This window comes from Anomaloglossus baeobatrachus, chromosome 4, assembly GCF_048569485.1.
Source record: "Anomaloglossus baeobatrachus isolate aAnoBae1 chromosome 4, aAnoBae1.hap1, whole genome shotgun sequence".
NCBI classification, from domain to species: domain Eukaryota; kingdom Metazoa; phylum Chordata; class Amphibia; order Anura; family Aromobatidae; genus Anomaloglossus; species Anomaloglossus baeobatrachus.
The window spans coordinates 314,849,418-314,872,587 of record NC_134356.1 but is presented as its reverse complement, the minus strand read 5'-3'; the positions used below and the strand labels follow the sequence as shown (position 1 = coordinate 314,872,587).

Sequence of the window (23,170 nt, the reverse complement as noted above, 5' to 3'; positions counted from 1 at the left end):
GCACACCAATCACCAGGATTTTCCTATATAACCTAAAGCCAGTACTATACTGGCACTATCAGGCTGATTCTATACATATCTGTAGTGGTCAGCTTGGATCTTTAGGCTCCAAAACACAAGCAAGTAAAGTTTGTAAAATGAACAGCTTTTTGAATGACAGTAGCTACTGATCAGCTGATAGCTAGGGTAGGTTTTTATAGTGATTCCCGCCCCAGTGCTTGTTGTTCCTCCCCCTTTTATTTATGCTAGTTCTATTATAGAATCGTTTAACTAAGTCACTAGAAGGACCTGTGCTGATGTCATACCCATATGACCAGAAAGGGTGGGGCCTCAACCAACATAGCGTATACCAGGAAGCAACATTATTTTTCTGTTTGTGATCAGACAGACCACTCTTTGCAGAACATTGTACACTGACTCAAACTGACAGTGTCACTATTAGAGGCAACATCAAGTGATTTGCCATATATTTCATACACCCTCTGCTTCCTCCCCACTAGTATACTTGCCAGGGGTAAAGGAAGACAATTGTAGCCAATGTTTGGTAACATTACTGCCCAGATGGTTGGTGCCATTTGTGGTGGTGCTTCTGTTTTTCCTAGCAGCTACCACATTCTTAGTTGTGGCATGGAGATTTTTTCCTCTTCCTCTATCCCTCCCATCCATTGCCACTTTTTCTTTTACATACATTTGTACTACACTGTAATTAACTTATTGTCAGTTTTTTCCAACCCCAATAATTTGACTGTTACCAAAATAAGATGCTATAAGAAATGCTAGATAGGTAGTTATATGTATAGAAAGCAAAATGTGGTAGCATGCTGCAGTATAGCCATGGCATGTATAGCTGTCAAATTAAACAAGTATGCAAAAACAGAAACAGTCATGCACAGTTAAATTGCTACATTTAAAAAAAAAATCATTTTTTTCACAAAATTCAACACCCTCCCAAAAATGACATCATATGAAATGCTAGCTTGGTACACATCCAAAAATATTATTGTGATGTGAATTGATGTAAAATGTAACTAGTAAAACATACTGCAAAGAAAATGTAAAAATTATTTGCAACCTGCATACTTTGTGAAATAGATAGATCCAGTTAAACGTCCGGATTTTGGAGAGGAATTTTGTTTTATAATTTAAAAAAAAAAAAAAATGTTTATTCAATTTTTCACACACAATAACAATGTACAAGAGTTGCAAAAAATAGTAGTCGTTTGTGACAAGTAAGCACACAGTCTGACAGTGATTACAATTTTTTTTCTGTAGATACTATTGAACTGTCTTGCTTCTGCTTTTTAATGCATTATCTACAAAGAAAAAAATGTGTAATTTATTTAAATGATGTAGGACAGATGCCAACCACTCAATATGACTGGTCAATCACACTGAGTCTGCCACTGTTGCTGTTAGCATCTCTTTTATCTCTCCCCTCAACAATTGAATATTGTATTACTGGCAGTTTCCTACTCTCATCTTCTTCACAGCTGCACTTATTTAACATGTTATTGTGTAGAGTTTTAGGGCTTTTTCTTTCTGTGGTCTACTGCTGACTTGTGAACTCTGATGTACTCACACTATGAGATATAACCCTAAAATAATTTTTGGGGAGAAAAACTTCATTTTCTGGAATAATTTCAAGGGTACCAATATTTTCTGCCATGACTGTATATTTCTATGTAGCCACACACCAGTGCCTCCAACATGTGCCAGCCATTGTACTGGTTGCCATCTGCTACAGATTAAAACATTAACTTATCAAAGTCACCCAAAAAGCACTACAAAGTGCTATACTGCCCTACATCTTCTTCCTTGTTTCTTTCTACCATCCTACCCATGGTAATGATTCAATACTTAACATCTTTCACATCCTGTGCCGCCTACTTTGTCTCCTAGACTTTTCTCTTGCTTTACCAGTTCTCTTGAATGGGCAACACCAGTCAATCAGGTAAATTCCCAGTGTTCATAGTCCTAAGCACACCCTAAGGCTTCCTTCACACGCACGTGTCTCCGGTACGTGCTAGGTCCGTGCCCATATGTACCGGAGACACGGGCACACGTAAACCCATTACAGTCAATGGGTTTATGTGCACGCACGTGTGCAGCCATTTGCCCGTGCCTCCGTGTGGAGCAGACGTGTGCCCGTGTGCTCCACATGGATGCTTGTCCGGTTTTCTCCGGCAGCACGGGTGTCACACGTCCCACATACGGACAACACGGATGTAGTGCGGATGCGGTCTCGTGTGACACGCGCCAGAGAAAACTCATGTGTCAGAGAAAAAAATAACTAAACATTACTCACCTTCTCCAGCCCTCCTGTCTCTGCCGCTGCTGTCACTTGCTGCCGACCACCGCTCATTATGCTCATTTAATATTCACTTCACTGCGGCCGGAAGCAGCAGCAGCGGGGAGTCGCCAGGGCTGGAGACCGAAGATCAGCACCACGGACAGCGACGCCAGGGACAGGTGAGTTGAAAGTTCCCATTCTCCATGTGTTATCACGAATAACACACGGAGAACACACGTGTGCCATAAACACGGCACACGGAGGGGAAAACGCACCTTTGACACGTCCGTGAAACACGTGCGTGATTTTCACGGACGTGTGAAGGGGGCCTAAGACATAGTTTTCACATGCCTATCACATCATCATACTAATTCAACTTTTCTCCATGCACTCAGTAGCAATACTCTCCATTCATTCAGTAACATTTCGTAACTGAAAATATATACAGTAGATAGCGGCTCATGACTTTTTCATGCAGCTTCACATGAACACACTTATCTAATATATAAATCTGAGTGTATGTGTGTGTGTGTGTGTGTGTGTGTATGTGTGTCCGCTAAAGGAATCTGCACTGTTGCATTTACAAATCACAAAATTTTGCACAGACAGCCCATTTGACTCAGGCAAAATTGAACCAAAAATTTAATCAAAATTTTGATGGGAAAATGTAACCCCGTGCTTTACAGTTACTCTCCAAAAAAACTGCCTCCATTAAAGTGAATGGAGCTGGGCGCTACAGGTCATTAATAGGAGCTGTGAGTGGTTGCTATAGGAACAAAGGAAATTGTTAGTATAAGAAGCTTATGTGTGAGGTAATATGATTTCTGTGGAAAGACAGACTGAGAGACAGAGAGACAGATAGAGACAGACTGAGAGACAGACAGAGAGAAACAGATAGACAGAGAAAGAGGCAGACAGGGAAAGAGGCAGAGACAAACAGACAGTTACAGATAGGAAATTAAAGCCAGACAGATAGAGAAAGAGACAGACAGAAAGACACACGGGGAAAGAAACAGACAGAGACAGATAGGGAAAGAGACAGAGACAGGCAGGCAGAGGTAGACAGGGAAATAGACAAACAGACAGAGAAAAAAGACAGACAGAGACAGACAGATAGAGAAAGAGACAGACAGGGGCAGACAGGGAAAAAAGACAGACAGGGAAAGATACAGGGAAAGAGACAAAGGCAGACAGGGAAAGAGACATACAGAGACAGACAGGCAAAGAGACAGACGGAGGCAAACAGAGACAGAGAGAAACAGACAGGAAAAGAGACAGACAGAGGCAGACAGGGACAGAGACAAATAAACAGAAAGGAAAGAGGCAGACAGAAACAGACAGGGAAAGAGGCAGACAGACAGGGAAAGAGACAGACAGAGGCAGACTGGGAAAGAGACAGATAAAGAGAGACAAAGAGAGAGATATAGACAGACAGGGAAAGAAACAGACAGACACACAGAGACAGACGCACAGACAGAGAGATAGAGACAGACAGAGAGACTGATACCGAGACAGATAGCTAGAGACTGACACTGATAGAGACAGACACAGACAGACACACAGAGACAGACAGACACACAGATAGACAGACAGAGACAAACTGAAAGAGACAGACAGACCAAGAGAGACAGACAAGTAGACAGTGAGAGACAGACAAATAGACAGAGAGACAGACAGATAAAGAGAGACAGACAGAAACAGAGAGAGACAGACAAAGAGATACAGAGACAGAGAAGGAAAGAGGCAGACAGGGAAAGAGACAGAGACAAAGAGACAGACAGGGAAAGAGGCAGACAGACAGAGACAGACAGTGAAAGAGGCAGACAGTGACAGATACAGACAGGCAGACAGGGAAAGAGACAGGGAGAGACAAACAGACAGAGATATAGACAGACAGGGAAAGAGACAGACACACAGACAGACAGAGATAGAGAGAGACAGAGCTAGAAACAGACACACAGAGACAGACACACAGAGGCAGACACAGAGAGACAGACAGACACACAGGCAGACACACAGACAGACAGAGACAGACAGGGAAAGAGACAGACAAATAGACAGAGAGAGACAGATAGAGAGAGACAGACATAAATAGAGAGAGACAGACAAAGAGATACAGAGACTGAGAAGGAAAGAGACAGACAGAGTCAGACAGGGAAAGAGACAGAGAGAGAGAAACAGACAGAGAGATAGAGAAAGACAGACAGAGACTGATACAGAGACGTGGAGAGATAGACAGACACTGATAGAGACAGACAGAGACAGACACAGATGGACACACAGACAGACATGGAAAGAGACAGACAGACAGACAAATAGACAGACAGACAGAAACAGAGAGAGACAAACAGATAGAGACAGACAGAGACAGACAAAGAGATACAGAGACAGATAGGGAAAGAGACAGACAGACAGGGACAGAAGCAGACAGGGAAAGAGTCAGACAGATAGAGACTAACAGGCCAAGAGACAGACAGAGAGACAGACAAAGAGCTATAAAGACAGACAGAGACTTAGAGAAACAGATAGAGACAGACAGAAACAGAGAGAGACAGACAGACAAATAGAGAGAGACAGGCAGAGACAGACAATGAGATACAGAGACAGACAGAAGCATACAGGGAAAGAGACAGACTGACAGAGACTGACAGGCCAAGAAACAGACAGACAGAGACAGACAGAAGCAGACAGGGAAAGAGTCAGACAGAGACTGACAGGCCAAGAGACAGACAGAGAGACAGATAGAGAGACAGATAGAGAGACAGACAGAGAGAGAGACAGAGAGAGAGACAGAGAGAGAGACAGACAGAAACAGAGACAGACAGATAGACAAATAGAGAGAGATAGACAGAGACATGCAAAGAGATACAGAGACAGGGAGACAGGGAAAAAGACAAACTGACAGAGAATGACAGGCCAAGAGACAGACAGACAGACAGAAAAAGAGACAGAGAGATAGAGAAACAGACAGACAGAGGCTGGGACAGAGAAACCGTTACTATCCCGGGCAACGCCGGGTACTACGACTAGTTTGTTATAAAGATGGCTGGACCATGCAATACAAGCGCTGTTTACCTTTTGTCACCACTATTTCCTGATGGATTGTCAGCTCTTGCTCACAGGTTCCTCACTCCTTTTGTTTGAAGTGATGAATTATGTGTTAATCTGTAATGCCTGCTTTTGTTTGTACATGTTAGCTCTAAGTTGCAAAGTGCAGCAGAGTATATTGGCGTTCTATATATAAAAATATTATGAACTGTCTGAGTATAGGCAGGATGAGAAATGACTTTCTTTCTTTCTCTCATTTGAGCCTTTAAAGGTAACCTGTCAGCATATAATCATACGATTAATTAAGACCAGTGATGGTCCTGCCAGTAATGAGGGGGGCATGGTAGAATCAGACGCTCTTGATTTATAAAGAGATGCCTCTTCAAGACTCTTGAGAAACTGACAATTGGCATACGCCTCCGTGCACTATGCAAAAAATTATAACTCCAGTCAGGGAGGGGAGTGAGATTTCTGGTGAACGAAACACAACAGCTTGTTATGAATTAGATGAGCTGCGGCGCCATGCCCCTACTGCACTCATATGTACAAATATCTACAGCAGAAGATGAGAGCAGCCCTATGTAAAAAAAATAATCTCACATTGTGTGTATATATATATATATGGGAATATCAGGAATCCCACATTCAAATGCATAATTTCATTCTATATTTTTTACCAGGGTAGCGATCTGGGATGATGGTAGCCTGGAAATCCTCAATATAACAGTGCTTGATGAAGGCAGCTACACGTGTTTTGCTGAGAATAACAGAGGAAAAGCAAATAGCACAACTACTCTTTCTGTAAAAGGTAATGCTTATAGAATGTCATGACTATGGACATGAGGCACAAAATGTACCCATGAATCACTTCTATCATGAAAACATAACTTTTTTCATTTTACTTTTTATTCTTGCAAATGTGTAATTGTTAAATAGGTTGTACCATAATGTGATTTTAACACAGGAGAATGTTATCCTCTATCCATATGACTGACAGGGGTCCGATAACTAGGATCTCGAAAATGGGACCCATTTGATTGGAGCTCAGTACAATGCTCAGCTACTTCTGTCAGTCCCATAGAGAATAAATGGTGTGGTGATCGAGCATGTGTGTCTCAGAGCAGAGCCACCTCCTCAAGATCTACATCCCCATTCGCAGGATTATTAGGGGTCTAACTGCTGAGACACTCAGTGATCATAAGAATGGTACTATGTATAAGGGATGACTTTCAAATTTGCGAATATCCATTTAAGCACAAGTTTACAATTCACTATGACCAGTTTACATTAATATTAGGTTATAGATAATATTTACTGTCTCCTCAGCACTACCGAGTCTCCACCCCAGTCTTAACAGAGAACCCTGGTGGATGGATGCTGACACTCCAGGCATATCCTCCGCCATCTCATACAAGCACAGACAGAATGCACATAAAATTTGCATAAAGCCCCTTTTAGATCTGCAATGTACCATAGCTGTGTAAAAATACTAGGAGTTACAGGCATCCTCTTGTGAGCAGATAAAAATGGGGCCAATGAGACACCTGTATATTGAATTTTAATTTTTGGTCTCTGAAGGTTAAGCCTCTGTGGAGCCTGTGAGTTGGGGGACCCAGTGCCATCTTCGACACAGGGGCACCCCGCCTGGCATCACACTTTCAACTGTATTGGCATCGCAGAAAGAGGGAGAGAACCTTTTCCTCTTTCATCATTTTCCCCCTGTGTCTGAAATCTGACGCAGTGGGCACGATGACGTCACTACTGCGTGCCTGTTGTGCCGTGATATGCTGAGCTGCAGAACACACGCTACTGCAGAGACCAGAGTAGGGGAGGAAAGAGGAGCGGTGATAATGTATTTATTTTTAAAACAATGAGTACACTGTTGGCAAATGGCCATAATACTGTATGGATGACTATGGAGGGTGCATTTACTATTCAGAGGACTAGGACTATGAGAGGTAAATTTTAACATATGGAGGACTATGCATTATAATATAGATAATTACGGTTGTATTATACTATTTGGAGTACTATGGGGGTGTATTATAATATATGGAGTTCTATGGGAGTGCATAATATTTTATTGAGGAATAGGTGGGGCCAATGTATGTGGAGGCCATTATAATATTTGGAGTGTTATATGAAGGCCATTATACAATTTAGAGGGCTATGTGGGGGCCGTTATACTATTTGTTTGGCTATGATGGAACCTTTATATTTATAGAGGGATATTTGAGGGCCATTGCACTATAGATAAGCAATTAAACAGTGCAGTGTGAAGATTTGTGTGGGGTCCATCAGATAGTGTGAAGGGCTGTGTTGGGTCCATTATGTAGTGTGACGAGGTGTGGGGGTCATTATATTGTATGTAGGCCTATTATACTGCATGGAAGGCTGTGTGGGGGGGGTCACAGTTGGGGTCACCATACTATGCGTGTGGAGGGTACTCTGGAGGAATTCACTGTGGGTTTATCATACAGTGTTTGTGGGGCACTGTTGTTGGCTTCAAACTTTGAGTGCAATTTAAGGGGAATCTAGGGGCTTCAATAGAAGGAAATTTACTTTTGTAAGGGCTATAAAGTTGTTAGTTATGTTCTTATGAGACCCAGATGAATATTTTTTTTTTTTTGAGGGGGCTCTAATTAGAACTTCTGCTATGGAGACACATGATATCTATGTACACCCCTGCACAACTTTGCTTTGGTGTGATTAAAACATGGAGTGAGTGCATGTGGCTATCAGAAGCCATTTTTGATAAGCAGATATGGTATTTTCTTGACTGTATAATGTAAATTTAATAGGGCTTTTTAGGAAACTTGGAGCACCTTTTCTAATGACCACATAACCATGATTCAGTAATGAAATGCACTCTCGGGCCACAATCATATGTCCAAAAAAGGTCACATCTTCATCAGTGTTTTGCCTCCGATTTTCAGTAGTATTTGGTCTGTGTGTCAGTTAATATGATCAGCGTTTCAGCATTGCTTTTCTTGTGTGTTAAAAAACAAAAATTGCAATGTTAAAAAACAGACAGCGCAATTACAATAATTTTATGGCTATAACTTCCAGTTTTACATTGGATCAACTTTCATATTCATTTTACTTTACGATGGTTTTTATTTTCTTAATTTACAGCTGCCACGAAAATTACCCTTCCCCCATCCAATGCCGATGTATCAGTGGGGGAAAATGCAACCATACAGTGCCATGCATCCCATGATCCTGGTCTGGAAATCGAGTTTATTTGGTCTTTAAATGGATTTATAATAGAGACTGATGGCACCAGCTATTATGAAGATCATATAAGGGTAAGATGAATAATCATATCAAAAAATCTTTAAATCTTCTTGATTCCATATAAAAATTAGTAGCAAACAAACAGAAATCATTTATATTAGGCTATGTTCACACGCGGCATCTTTTTTGTCAGTGCATCTTGAGTGGATCTTAATTGCATGTTAAAATGCACCAAAAATGTATCAAAAATGCAATGTGTTTTTGATGTGTTTTTACCGCATTTTGCCCAATATGTTTTTTTTTAAGTCAAATCTATTGACTGGAGGGCTCAAAAAACGCTAGAAAAACGCAAAAAGAATTGACATGCTGCATCTTCAAAAACGCAGCCAAAAAAAGATGCACAGTGTAGACAGCAAAATAGAAAGCTCATAGACTTTGCTGGGAGAAGGAAATGCATGCATTTAGGTGCATCTTTGTGGCCTCAAAAACACAGCAAAAGATGCAATGTGTGAACTTAGCCTTAAACCCTCTTTGGCATGGATCTGGAAACCTTTATTAGTATAAAGCCATAGAATAATGATATAAATGTTTGACCCTGTGATGTTCTCTACCATGTGGACCAGTTTGTCTTTTAACACTAGTTTGACTATGTTATCATGAAAAATTTCTTTCCACTGAAATTATACTATGGAAAAATAAGAATGTTTAGGAGTTTTAGGACTATTAACATAATAACAATAATCTTTATTTCTATAGCACCAACATATTCCACAGAGCTTTACAATTAAGAGGCTCAACAAACAAGTAACAGTTATAGAAAATACAATAATTTGAGCAAAAAAGACAACCCTGCTCGTGAGAGCTTACAATCTACAATGAGGTGGGGGGGACAAGGTGCAGGTGCTTATTTCCAATGACAATGACAATCCAGCCATCTTAGAGAAATGGGGGACAGATAAAGGCTTCCTGGATGAGTCAGACAAAGCTTTGAGATGCTTTTGGGTGCGGTGGAGTTTGATGGAGAGTTATGTTCTGAGAGGTTCTGGAGGGACTACGTGAGTTTAATTCAGCTAGGGAGTGTGATAAGCCACCCTAAAAAGATGTGCTTTTAGGGAACGTCTTAAGCTGAGTAAGTTGTGATTCGTCCTAGCTTCTTGGGATAGAACATTCCAGAGGATGGGTGCAGCTTGGAAGAAGTATTTGATCCTGGAGTGGGAGGTTGGGATTAGTGTGAAATATATCACTTTTAACCCCTTCTTGCTTAGGCCAATTTTTATTTTTTTGCTTTAACCCCTTCACGACTGGCCGATTTTGCGCTTTCCATTTTTTTTTTGCCAGTCTTTTTCCGAGAGACGTAACTTTTTTATTTTTCAGTCAATATGGTCATGTGAGGGCTCATTTTTTGCGGAACGAGCTGTACTTTTAAATGAAACCATACGTTTTACCATATAGTGTACTGGAAAACGGCAAAAAAATTCCAAATGCAGAAAAATTGCAAAAAAAAATGCGATAGCACTATTATTTTTGAGATATTTTATTCACTGTGTTCACTATATGGTAAAACATATGTGTGGGTGTGATGCCTCAAGTCAGTGTGAGTTCATAGACACCAAACATGTATAGGTTTACTTTTATATAAGGGGTTAAAAAAAATCGGAAGTTTATCCAAAAAAAGTGGCGCACGTTTTACGCCATATTCCGTGACCTGTAGCGTTCTTATTTTTTGGGATCTATGGCTCAGTGATGGCTTATTTTTTGCGTCTCAAGCTGATGGTTTTAACGATACCATTGCGCAGATGCTATGTTTTGATCGCCTGTTATTGCATTTTGCGCAAAATGTGTGGCCGCTACGCCGTTTACTGATCAGATTAATTGATTTTATATTTTGATAGTTCGGTTGTTTCTGAATGCGGTGATACCAAATGTGTGTATATTTTTTATTGTTTTAACCCTTTCATTTTCAATGAGGCGAAAGGGGGGTGATTTGAACTTTTATTTTTTTGGGGGTTTTTTTAAATTTTTTAAAACTTTTTTTATTTTACTAGCCTTCCTAGTGGGCTATATAGATCAACAATCCAATCGCTCTGCCATATCTGCTGATCACAGCTATACAGCTGTAAACAGCAGATATGCTCATTTTCTGCTTCACTCGGGCTCCGGGCCGAGTGAAACCGAAAGTAATTCATGTCAGCTACAGGAGTCATCACATGACCCTGTGCTATCATGACAACCACCGGAAGTCACGTGATCATGTCACGTGACTTCCGGTATCGGCCGGTAAATAAATGTTTACCGCCGATGCCATTATAATGGCGCTGTCACACATTGACAGCGCCATTTAAGGGGTTAAAAGGCACGAGAAGATAACAATTCTGCTCGTGCCTAGCAGGCACACATCTCAGCTGTGAAAATCAGCTGAGATGTGCGCCGATCGCGGCATGCTGCCGGCAGCAGACCGCGGGCAGTAATACTATGACCGCTAGGACGTAATATTACTGCACGCTGTCGTTAAGGGGTTAATTTTTTATTCCCCTTCTTCCAACAGCCAGACACTATGGAATCCCAGATCCTCTCTATCTCCCACCCTCATGTTGATCAATAGCATGCCAGCCAGCCAAATCCCGATTTCGTCTCGTGCAAATTCTTGTGCATACATTAGTAAAAAACACCCAAAATCCAATGTGTGACTAATATTTTCCTCTCATTTGTGCACGTAGGATGGTTTGTATATGGCTGAGGTGAGATCCACCTATAGAAATCACCCCTTTACTTCTCATTGATCATATATCCATACCCTTGATATCTTTCTTCTTTTTTTTTAACCTATCAGGAAATTTCTAAAATCTAACAAATAACTATTGTATATTGATTGTATGTCACATTCCACAAGAGCTTCTCATCAAATCCTTTCACTGCTTACTATTTTCAAACTCTTTGTGAAGATTACAATACCTTCTCTTCAAGTGTTCTCATTTTGTGCAATTTACTTACTATTGTTTAGAAAGGAAAAGAGAGCACTATTGGTGGGAAAATCCTTCAAATATGCATTGTATTGTCGTAATAAGCTTCTCATTGTATGGAAACTGTTCAGAGTTTTCTTGATAAAGTTTCGAACATTTTCTTGCATTTCATTCCTAGGTAGCAGCATTGTTTCTTTTTACATACAAACAAGTTGGCTCCAGGTCTCACAATATCAATAACCCAAAAGCTGAAGGCCTGAAGGAGTCCAGCTCTATTATATCTGTTCTTGTGAAAACAAATTAAGACATAATCGACTTGGAGTTGGTCTGCTGAAAATTCCAAGAAAACAGCAAAGCAATCTTTGCTCAGATCATGGAGTTTGCTGGTCAAGATTTTAACAGGTTTTATTAGCCCTGTTAAAGGGGATCTGTCAGAAGGATTTCAACCCCAAACTATGTAAATGTGCATGTAGCTCTTTCAAAGTCAAGTCCAGCAACACCTTTACATGGCCAGTTCTTTCCATTGCCATGTTCCATTACTGAGAAATCAGCACTTGAATTGATATGGAAATGAGGATTGGGCTGTAGAGCTAAAGCCTATGCCACTCCAGCTCTATTCTCAGCCCAGAGCTGCGTCCTTCAGTTTGACTGACAGCATAGAGGCTGTCAGGCAAGGGTATGGTAGGGAGACACTGGGTGGAGAATAGTACTGGAATGACAGGCTTCATTATTAACCTACAATTTGGCCACCAACCATAACAAGCCCGTTCAAGTACAAGTATAACCAGGTAGTAACACAGTGGAAGAATTCAAACCTAAAAATACTACCCTGAATGAGACACAAATAAGTACATAGAAAAATATATAAACTTTATTGTTTAAAAAGATTTTTTTAAAAAAAATATAATTAAAAGGTAGTACAGCAGAAAAAAGTGTCACACAGTAGACACCATTAAATGTTAACAGAAGACTAGTAGTCCTAATAACAATATGATATGAATTCATAATGACAAATCATGTACCCTAATAAAGAGTACTGCACAAAAAAGGACACAGGTTTTTAAGTGTGTTAGCAACTGTGACTAGATGGTATTAGGTACGCAGGGATGTTTAAAATAACAAAATACCATGAACAGGGCTTAAAATTGAGCCCAAAAAAATCAGGAAACAATAACATAAAAAAAAGGGCGCCCTTGGAGAAAGCCACGGCGAAACGCGTCAGGGTGTGAATGGTGAGGCTGTATTTCCATCTAGCACTGTGAATGATATTTTACTAGCAGGCATGTTTTTTTGATGTTATTGTTTCCTGATTTTTTTGGGCTCAATTTTAAGCCCTGTTCATGGTATTTTGTTATTTTAAACATCCCTGCATACCTAATACCATCTAGTCACAGTTGCTAACACACTTAAAAACCTGTGTCCTTTTTTGTGCAGTACTCTTTATTAGGGTACATGATTTGTCATTATGAATTAATATCATATTGTTATTAGGACTACTAGTCTTCTGTTAACATTTAATGGTGTCTACTGTGTGACACTTTTTTTCTGCTGTACTACCTTTTAATTATATTTTTTTAAAAAAATCTTTTTAAACAATAAAGTTTATATATTTTTCTATGTACTTGTTTGTGTCTCATTCAGGGTAGTATTTTTAGGTTTGAATGACAGGCTTCATTCAAACCTACAGCATCATTTGCATATCATTTCAAACACTGATTTCTCAGTAATAGAGAAGCAGATTGATCATATAAATGTATTCCTGGACTTGTCTTTCAAAGAGCTACATACACATAGAAATTGTTTGGTTGCTGAAATTCTGCTGACAGATTCTGCAGAGCGTACCAAGAGTATTACTTAAAGGGAATCTGTCTCCAGGTTTATACTGATTCCAACGATATATCATTTAGTTTACTGGGTGCAGTGATTCTGATCTGATTCTGATTTACCATGCAGCAGAGCTGAGAAAGCTGCCCTTGGCCACACTAGGCTCTCTATGTACAGTGTCTGTAGACAGTAAGCTGCCTATCAGACGAAGAGGCGTAACGGACTACCAGGCACGTGCTGTTGTAGTCCAAGTAATGATAAGTTCCTGGTGCTAAAATAATCATGGCAAGTAGACAAGAACATAGAGCTTGATAAGAGACACATCATTGAAATATGTGTTTTAACCCTACAACATGCAGTCTTCAGATTACATAGCAAAAACCTGCTGACAGATTATCTTTAAGTATTTCTATTCTCATTTTTTATAGAATAAATATAATTAAGTGAAATATATTTCTCTTTTTTCAATTTTTGTAAAGTAAAGGGCTTCCAAATGCCAAATGTGAAGCAACTATTATTGAGTCATAAAATGTTCCCTGTTTTTCTCTGAACATGGATTTTTAGATCAGTTGGATAACTCATTTCATGATTCATTTCCCTATGTGTCATAAATGCTAGCAGCAAATTATAATTTGCTACAGTTTCCTGCTCAAAAGAACCAAGGGCACTTTTACTACAGTATTAATTACCGGAGATGTTTGTGCACTTGATGCCAAAATCATCTCTAATGACTTGACACATTACACAGATCACACATTTCTCACTATTCATAGAAGCCAATGGCTTTATAATGCTACTCATTTGCTCTGTATTGGTGTTTAGTTTTCATTGCTTTTAATTAATATCTTATTTCATTATTTAAGGGAAAGACATTTAAAGCAGCTTCAGAAATCAGTTTCTTACCTTCATTCTGCATAGTGCACATTTTTATACCAACAACATTTGCATGCCATTTTGTACTGAATTACTATGTAATGGGGGTGGTTCAATGTAATCTTCGTTTTGATCAATTCTCTTGGTGGGAAAGGAAGGGCAAAAGAAAGCAAACTCCTGCAGACTAGATGATTACAAGTAGAGATGAGCAAACCGGTCCCGGTTCGGCTCGAGGTCGGCTCGCCGAACGGAGGTCCCGATCGAGTTCGGTTCGTCGAACGTTCGACGAACCGAACTCGAACCGCATAGGAAACAATGGCAGGCATTCACAAACACATAAAAACACCTAGAAAACACCCTCAAAGGTGTCCAAAAGGTGACAAACAACTCACAACACAACACAAACACATGGGAAAGTGACAAGGACATATACTCATGCGAAAAGAAAGGAGCTGGACAAGGAAAAAGAGGAGGACACACAGATATAGGCATGGCACGCCCTTCTAAAATCATGTAAAACACCGCAAGGTGACTCCAAGCGGAGTCTCCCTTTTTTCCAAAAATTGTGCCCCACACACACCCACCCATTCAGTGGCAGCACTTGTGCCCTAGTTGTACACTTCACAGCTAGATTTGCATCAAGCACATTCAAAAATACGCCATAATTAACCGTCCCCAGCATGACACCGGGGTAGGTAGATAAAGTCTTTGCTGAACCATGACTTGTTCATCTTGGCTCCTTTTAAAAAAAAACAGCAATCAAGGGTTACTCCAAACGGAGTCTCCCTTTTTTTCCAAAAATTGGGCCACACACATACCCACCCCTTCAGTGGCAGCAGTTGTGCCCCAGTTGTACACTTCACAGCTAGATTTGCATCAAGCACATTCAAAAATACGCCATAATTAACTGTCCCCAGCATGACACCGGGGTAGGTAGATAAAGTCTTTGCTGAACCATGACTTGTTCATCTTGGCTCCTTTTAAAAAAAAACAGCAATCAAGGGTTACTCCAAGTGGAGTCTCCCTTTTTTCCAAAAATTGTGCCCCACACACACCCACCCATTCAGTGGCAGCACTTGTGCCCTAGTTGTACACTTCACAGCTAGATTTGCATCAAGCACATTCAAAAATACGCCATTGTTAACCGTCCCCAGGATGACACCGGGGTAGGTAGCAAAGTCTTTCCTGATCCCAGCTCTGTTCATCTTGGCTGCTTTTAAAAAACACAGCAATCAAGGGTTACTCCAAGCGGAGTCTCCCTTTTTTCCAAAAATTGGGCCACACAGACACCCCATCAGTGGCAGCACTTGTGCCCTAGTTGCAAACAGGATGTTTTGATTTGCATCAAGCACATTCCAAATCCACAAGCATTTACTCTCCCCAGGATGACACCGGGGTAGTAAATTCCTTGTGGATCCATGACTTGTTCATTTTGATGAACGTGAGTCTGTCCACATTGTCACTGGACAGACGCGTGCGCTTATCTGTCAGCACACACCCAGCAGCACTGAAGACACGTTCAGAGACAACGCTGGCAGCTGGACACGACAAAATCTCCAAGGCGTAAGTTGAGAGCTCTGGCCATTTTTCAAGATTTGAAGCCCAAAATGAGCAAGGCTCCATTTGCAAAGTCATGGCATCGATGTTCATTTGGAGATACTCCTGTATCATCCTCTCCAGCCGTTGACTATGTCTCTGGTGGCCTTGCAAAGGACGGTCTAAAAAAATTATGAAAAGATTCCATAAAATTGCTGTTACCAGCACCAGATACGGTGCTACTGGTATGGGTAGACTGTTGAAGATGACGAGACCGTCCCATGTTTGTCAAGTTACAACTGGGAGATTCACTCCCTGCACCTGCATGGTTGTTTGGTGGAAAAGCCGAGCTAAGATCGAGTAACAGCTTCTGCTGATACTCCTGCATACGTGCGTCCCTTTCTATGGCTGGAATTATGTCACAAAATTTGGACTTGTACCGGGGATCTAATAGTGTGGCAAGCCAGTAGTCATCATCACTTCTAATTTTGACAATACGAGGGTCATGTTGGAGGTAGTGCAGCAAGAAGGCGCTCATGTGTCTTGCGCGGCCATGCAGACCAAGTCCACGCTGTGTTTGTGGCATAGAGGTGCTAACCGTTCTTTCTTCCTCTGACATCTCCCCCCAACCTCTTTCAACTGAAATTTGACCAAGGTCTCCCTCATCCGCTGAGTCTTCCATGTCCATGGACAGTTCGTCCTCCATTTCTTCATGTTCTCCTGCACCTTCCTCAACATCTCACCTGCTTCCATGCGCCCTTGTTGATCCCTGTCCCCCATGGTCCCATGCCTGCCGCCTTGGTGATGATGAACGTCTGGACCTTGGTGATGTTGTTGTGTCTTGCGCATATGAATCCTCCTGTAGTTCCTCCCCTTCCTGTTGTCCCACCCCCTGACTCCGAATAGTGTTTAGCGTGTGCTCCAGCATGTAAATGACTGGAATTGTCATGCTGATAATGGCATTGTCAGCGCTAAACATATTCGTCGCCATGTCGAATCTCTGCAGAAGGGTCCTTGATCTGAGACCACTCCATCAGGGTGATCTGCCCCACCTCTGCATCTCGCTGGCCCAGGCTATACGTCATGACGTATTGCACCAGGGCTCGACGGTGCTGCCACAGTCGCTGTAACACGTGAGAGTCGAATTCCAGCGTGTCGGCACATCGCATTTCAGGCGATGAACTGGCAGGCCAAAAGACTTCTGGAGCGATGCAAGTCGCTCAGCTGCGGCGCTTGAACGGCGGAAGTGAGCAGACAGTTTTCGTGCCCTGGTCAGAAGGCCATCTAGGCCGGGATAGTGTGTTAAGAATTGCTGGACAACAAGGTTCAACACGTGAGCCATACAAGGTACGTGTGTCACCTTGCCCAGGCGAAGGGTCGCACCCAGGTTTGCAGCATTGTCGCACACGGCCTTACCAGGCTGCAGGTTGAGTGGAGACAACCATTTATTAAACTCGGACCGCAGAGCTGACCACAACTCCTCAGCTGTGTGACTCTTATTCCCAAGACATGTCAAGCTAAAGACCGCCTGATGCCGTTGCGCTCTGCTGCCGGCATAGTAATGAGGGGTGCGTGATTCCTTCTGCACAGTGAGAACGCTGGTGGCCTGACCAGGCAGGCTTGGGGCGGCGGTGGAGGACACAGATGAGGTGGAGGAGGCAGAAGCAGTGGCGGAACTTGGACAGACAGAGGATTGACACACAAGTCGTGGGGACGGCAAGACTTGTGCAGCAGACCCTTCACCATCTATCACCATAGTTACCCAGTGCCCAGTCAGCGACATGTAATGTCCCTGTCCATGCTTACTGGTCCAAGTATCGGTGGTGAAATGCACCCGTTCACACACAGAGTTTCTCAAGGAAGCGGTGATGTTGTGTGCGACATGCTGGTGTAGCGCGGGCACACCTTTCTTAGAGAAGTAGTGGCGACTGGGCATCTGGTACTGGGGCACAGCGACAGACATAGGGTCTCTAAAATCCTGTGTGTCCACCAGGCGGAAAGGCAGCATTTCGGTAGCCAAGAGCTTACAGAGGGATAAAGTGAACCTCTTAGCTTTGTCATGGGTCGCAGGAAATGGCCTTTTATTTGTCCACATCTGAGGGACAGAGATCTGGCTGCTGTGTGTAGACGGTGTTGAGTAGGGTGTCCCTGGAAAAATGCAGCTTTGTGAGGAAAGTGCAGGCGGAGACATGATGTCGCCTTCATCCAACGTCGGTGCTTTCGATGTCTGAGAGAGCTGTACACACGCACTTGTTTCCCCTCCCAAACCAACTGACGACCTAACAAGCAAACTGCCTGTTGCGGTTACAGTGGTGGAAGTTGTGCGTGGTAAACCAGGTGTGACAGCTGTCCCCACAGTCCTAGAAGATGAAGAGCGCGCAAATGCACTAGAAGGGGCAGGCGGTGGATGGTTCGCTCCACTAGGCCGCATTGCAGCACGGTGAGCTTCCCACCGGGACATATGATATTTATTCATGTGACGATTCATGGAAGAAGTTGTCAAACTGCTGAGGTTTTGACCTCTACTAAGAGAACCATGACAAATTTTACAGATCACATAATTTGGGCGATCTTTTGCTATGTCAAAAAAGGACCAGGCTAGGCAAGGCTTAGAGGGCATGCAACCTGTTGATCCACCCCGACTAGTGCTCAGAGGCAGAGTGGTGGCTGAGGATGCAGTTGTAGACGTGCTACCAGTACTCCGACTGTGTCCAGGAAGGCGCAAGGTAACTTCGTCATCAGTTGCATCCTCCTCCACCACCTCTGTTGACCTCCTCGAGTGCCTGACTGTGGGTTGACAGTAGGTGGGATCTAGAACTTCCTCATCAATTGTTGTGTTTGCATTCCCCTCACCCTCAGACCGAGCCTCTTCTTGCCCTGACCGAATATTTAAGTTGTCATCCCAATCTGGTATCTGCGTCTCATCGTCATCAGTATGTTCCTCATTGTCTATAACAACAGGTGTTACAGTTGGTGAAAAAGGGTCAACATTATGCTCAGAAACTTGGTCCTCATGGACTGAATCAGAGTCACAAAGGTTCTGGGCATCACTGCAGACCATTTCCTGGTCTGTACTCACTGTAGCTTGGGAGCAGACCTCTGATTCCCAGGCTATAGTGTGACTGAACAGCTCTGCAGACTCAGCCATCTCAGTTCCACCATACTGTGCAGGGCGGATGGAGACTTCAGAGCTGGGAGAAAGCAAGTTTGATTGGGATGACAACTCAGAGGACTTGTGTTTTTTGGATGCGGTAGTTGAGGTGGTGGAGAGGGCACTTGTTGGACCACTTGAGATCCATTCAAGCATTTTCCTTTTTTGGCCATCATCTACCTTTGTTCCAGTTGTCCGTGTCCGTAAAAAAGGGAGCACATCGGATTGTCCACAGTAAGTAGTAGACATCTTACTTTTGCTGGTAGATGGTCTATCCTCTTCAGCAGATGTTAATGGAGCTTTGCCACCTTCCCCACGGACAAACCCTTTTTTTCCTTTTCCAACACGCTTCTTACCCTTTCTACCAGCATCTGTCATTCTGCCACTCATTTTGATTGTGACAAGATTGTGCACTTAAAATGTGGTAGTAAAAATTGAGAGGTGGTGTAGATTGCGGCGGTGGTCTATCTTTATTAACAGCAGAATAAACAACAATAATTATCACTGACAATGCAACTACGGCCCTTAAACTGGCAGCAGTGTTTGCTAGTATAATGGCTTAGCTACAATGAGTTTGAGTGTGCAATGCAGGTAGAGGTGCTGCAAATATCTTTGCACTAGTGGGACTATACACAAGTCCAATAGCCACGTTTAGGATGACACTAGGTTCACTCAGTGTTTGCTAGTATAATGCCTTAGCTACAATGAGTTTGAGTGTGCAATGCAGGTAGAGGTGCTGCAAATATCTTTGCACTAGTGGGACTATACACAAGTCCAATAGCCACGTTTAGGATGACACTAGGTTCACTCAGTGTTTGCTAGTATAATGGCTTAGCTACAATGAGTTGGAGTGTGCAATGCAGGCAGACGTGCTGCAAATATCTGTGCACTACTGGGGCAATACAGCAGTCCAACAGCCACGTTAAGGATGCCACTAAGTTCACTCAGTGTTTGCTAGTATAATGGCTTAGCTACAATGAGTTGGAGTGTGCAATGCAGGCAGACGTGCTGCAAATATCTGTGCACTACTGGGGCAATACAGCAGTCCAACAGCCACGTTAAGGATGCCACTAAGTTCACTCAGTGTTTGCTAGTATAATGGCTTAGTAACAATGAGTTTGAGTGTGCAATGCAGGCAGACGTGCTGCAAATATCTGTGCACTACTGGGGCAATACAGCAGTCCAACAGCCACGTTAAGGATGCCACTAAGTTCACTCAGTGTTTGCTAGTATAATGGCTTAGTAACAATGAGTTTGAGTGTGCAATGCAGGCAGACGTGCTGCAAATATCTGTGCACTACTGGGGCAATACAGCAGTCCAACAGCCACGTTAAGGATGCCACTAAGTTCAATCAGTGTTTGCTAGTATAATGGCTTAGTAACAATAAGTTGGAGTGTGCAAAGGACAGGAGGGTACAGTGGCAGGGTTGTGGGTCTCTGGGTAGAGGAATGGAAGCCTGCCTTTCTATCCTTCCTAATGGGGAAATGCAACGAGGAAATCCCTGACCTTAGCTACACAGACGCTGTCTCTGTTTTCAGGACCTGTCACCTATGGCTCTGACCCTGCCGGTATGAGCCCCTAAAAGGACTGATAGAAAGTGCTATCCCTAAGCTGTCCAGCGCTGTGTATGGAGCGCATACAGCAGTATCGGCGATAGGACTCAGGACGGAGCTGCGCCAGTGATGTCTGACACCAAGGACGCAGAAGGCAGATAATGGCGTGCTGGAGGAAAATGTCCGTTTTTATAATGCAGGGACATATGACATGGACATCCTATCACACATGCCGTTGCTTCTCTGGCTAAAAGTCCACTTAGATGTGTGTGTGTCTGGGATTGGCTGACATGCTGGCCCTCCCCACTACACGCGCGCGCTTAGGGAAGGAAGACAAGGAAAAAAAAAAATGGCGATCGCCATTATCAAACAGCAGTGATCTGAATGCACTGTTCCCGCACACTATACACTGAAATGTCATAATAGTGTGAGTCACAGAGTGACTTACACTATTACAGCGGAAAGCCAGCTATGAATTAGCTGTTTTTTTTGCTGCTAGAACCGTTCTCAAACGTATCTAGAACTATCGAGCTTTTGCAAAAAGCTCGAGTTCTAGTTTGATCTAGAACAGCCCCCAAAATCACTCGAGCCTAGAACTGGATAACCTCGAACCACGAACAGCGCTCAACTCTAATTACAAGCACTACTTTGGAGTTCTAGAATACTGACTAGATCTTCTTTACTCATTTCTTATTGGCTGAGGCCTCCAGTTCACTAATATTCTTGGGTTGTTACAAGACTTGTTCAGCTACTTAAGACAGATTATTTCTTTGTGCTAACAAGGTTCAGAATACAAAAAGATAGGAATGGCATTGCACGTTCCTGGAGATACAGTTGGACGTAGTTTACAAGTTCACAGTTAAAATAACACAGACTACACCACCTGGACGTGTCGGAAGGTGGAGGCTAGTACCGGCTGCCACCAGATTGCTGAGAAAACAGGTGCACAAATCCCTCGAGTGACTGCAAATCACCTGCAGTAAGATTTGGAGGCAGCAGGCACACAATAAACACCGGTGGCCACCGTGCCTCAACTCCAAGGCAAACATCTCTACTCACCTAAAAGCACAAGAAAAGTTAGCTCAAATATGCTCAAAACTATATAAATAAGCATTTTTGGGGACTTTGTTCTGTGTAGCAATGAAAGAGAACTGGAACTTTTCTGGTCTGTGAATCAGTGGTATGTCTGGAAGAGGACGAATAAAGCACCTGCTGAAAAGGACACCTTGCCAACGCTAAAGTAAATGTTTGTATAAGATTGACTATGGCATTGATGTTGACTTAATGGTCCAAATGTTTATCAATTTGGACCTTTGTGCACGGGTGTCTAGACACTGTAATTTGAAAGAAGAGCACATTACTTCTACTTGAACAGAACCAATTTTACACTTGAGTTTCAAGCTGTGGATTGACTAAATCATCTTTTGTATAGCCAATATTTATGATCAGATTTAGCTACTTCCTAGGTCATATTTTTATTACATCAGTACTCTGAAATCTGTGTGACCAACCTTATTTTAAAATGATTCAAACACTTCTAAAGTATTTTAGTAAGGAGACCATACTGCACATCCTGAACGGGGTTTGGTGCCCCAGATACATTTATCTATGTAGGTGGGCATTCATGTTATAAATTAGCATGCTATATTATTACTGATCTACTATTATGTATCAGTTGACTTCATTGTTTCACAAGGGGTTGTTCTGTTATTTTAGAAAATCTATTAATTACAAATCTTTGGTGTAATCCATGAACGCGTGACTATATGGAAAATGCCATGGCCCCTTAGAATTCTTGGGAATCCGCGTAATGAAGAGTCCATGATTCCTCGCTGTAGATGAAGATGAGGCTTTCAGGGATTACTCCACCACTGATTAGCCTTTCCTAAGGATAGGTCCTCAATGTGTTTTCTTTTAAACATTTTCTAAATAACAGAAACTAATTGTTCTATTACTTCCATTTAGATAAATAAGGACAATTCTCATTTGATTATTACACTTACAAAAATATATGCTATTAATTTCATTAATACTTTCCGTTGTTTTTCCAGAGTACTGATAATGATAAATGTGAACTTATTATCAAAAATGTGCAACTCACACATGCTGGGAGATATACTTGTACTGCACAGAGCATCGTGGACAACTCCTCGGCCTCAGCTGATCTGGTGGTTAGAGGTAAGAACTTAAAGATGAATGGAGATGGTTGAAATTCCAATTTACTGTCTTCCCCGAATTTTTCCCGGACATTTGATTTAACCCCTTCACAACAATTTCCCTACATGTACGGTGCTGCACTAAGGCAGGCTTTGCACACTACGACATCGCAGGTGCGATGTCGAAAGTGACGCACTTCCTGCATCACTCTCGACATCGTAGTGTGTAAATCCTAGATGATACGATTAATGATCGCAAAAGCGTTGTAATCGTATCATCGGTGTAGCGTCGGCGAATTCCATAATTACGCTGACGCGATGGTCCGATGTTGTTCCTCGCTCCTGCGGCAGCACACATCGCTGTGTGTTAAGTCGCAGGAGTGAGGAACATCTCCTACCTGCGTCACCGCGGCTCCCGTCGGCTATGCTGAAGGACAGAGGTGGGCAGGATGTTTACATCCCGCTCATCTCCGCCCCTCCGCTCCTATTGGCCGCCTGCCGTGTGACGCCGCACGACCCGCCCCCTTAATAAGGAGGCGGT

At 42.5% G+C, this 23,170-nt stretch overlaps 1 protein-coding gene across 2 annotated transcripts in view; it reads left to right on the top strand.

Moving 5' to 3' along the window:
* Window positions 1–23,170, top strand: part of CNTN1 (contactin 1) — a 308,991-nt gene that overhangs the window by 217,148 nt on the left and 68,673 nt on the right. For both annotated transcript variants that reach the window (XM_075344989.1, XM_075344990.1), the window contains 3 exons: window positions 6,019–6,146; window positions 8,474–8,646; window positions 22,525–22,651. In XM_075344989.1, coding sequence (XP_075201104.1) covers window positions 6,019–6,146; window positions 8,474–8,646; window positions 22,525–22,651 — 428 coding nt within the window. The remainder of the gene's footprint in view (window positions 1–6,018; window positions 6,147–8,473; window positions 8,647–22,524; window positions 22,652–23,170) is intronic.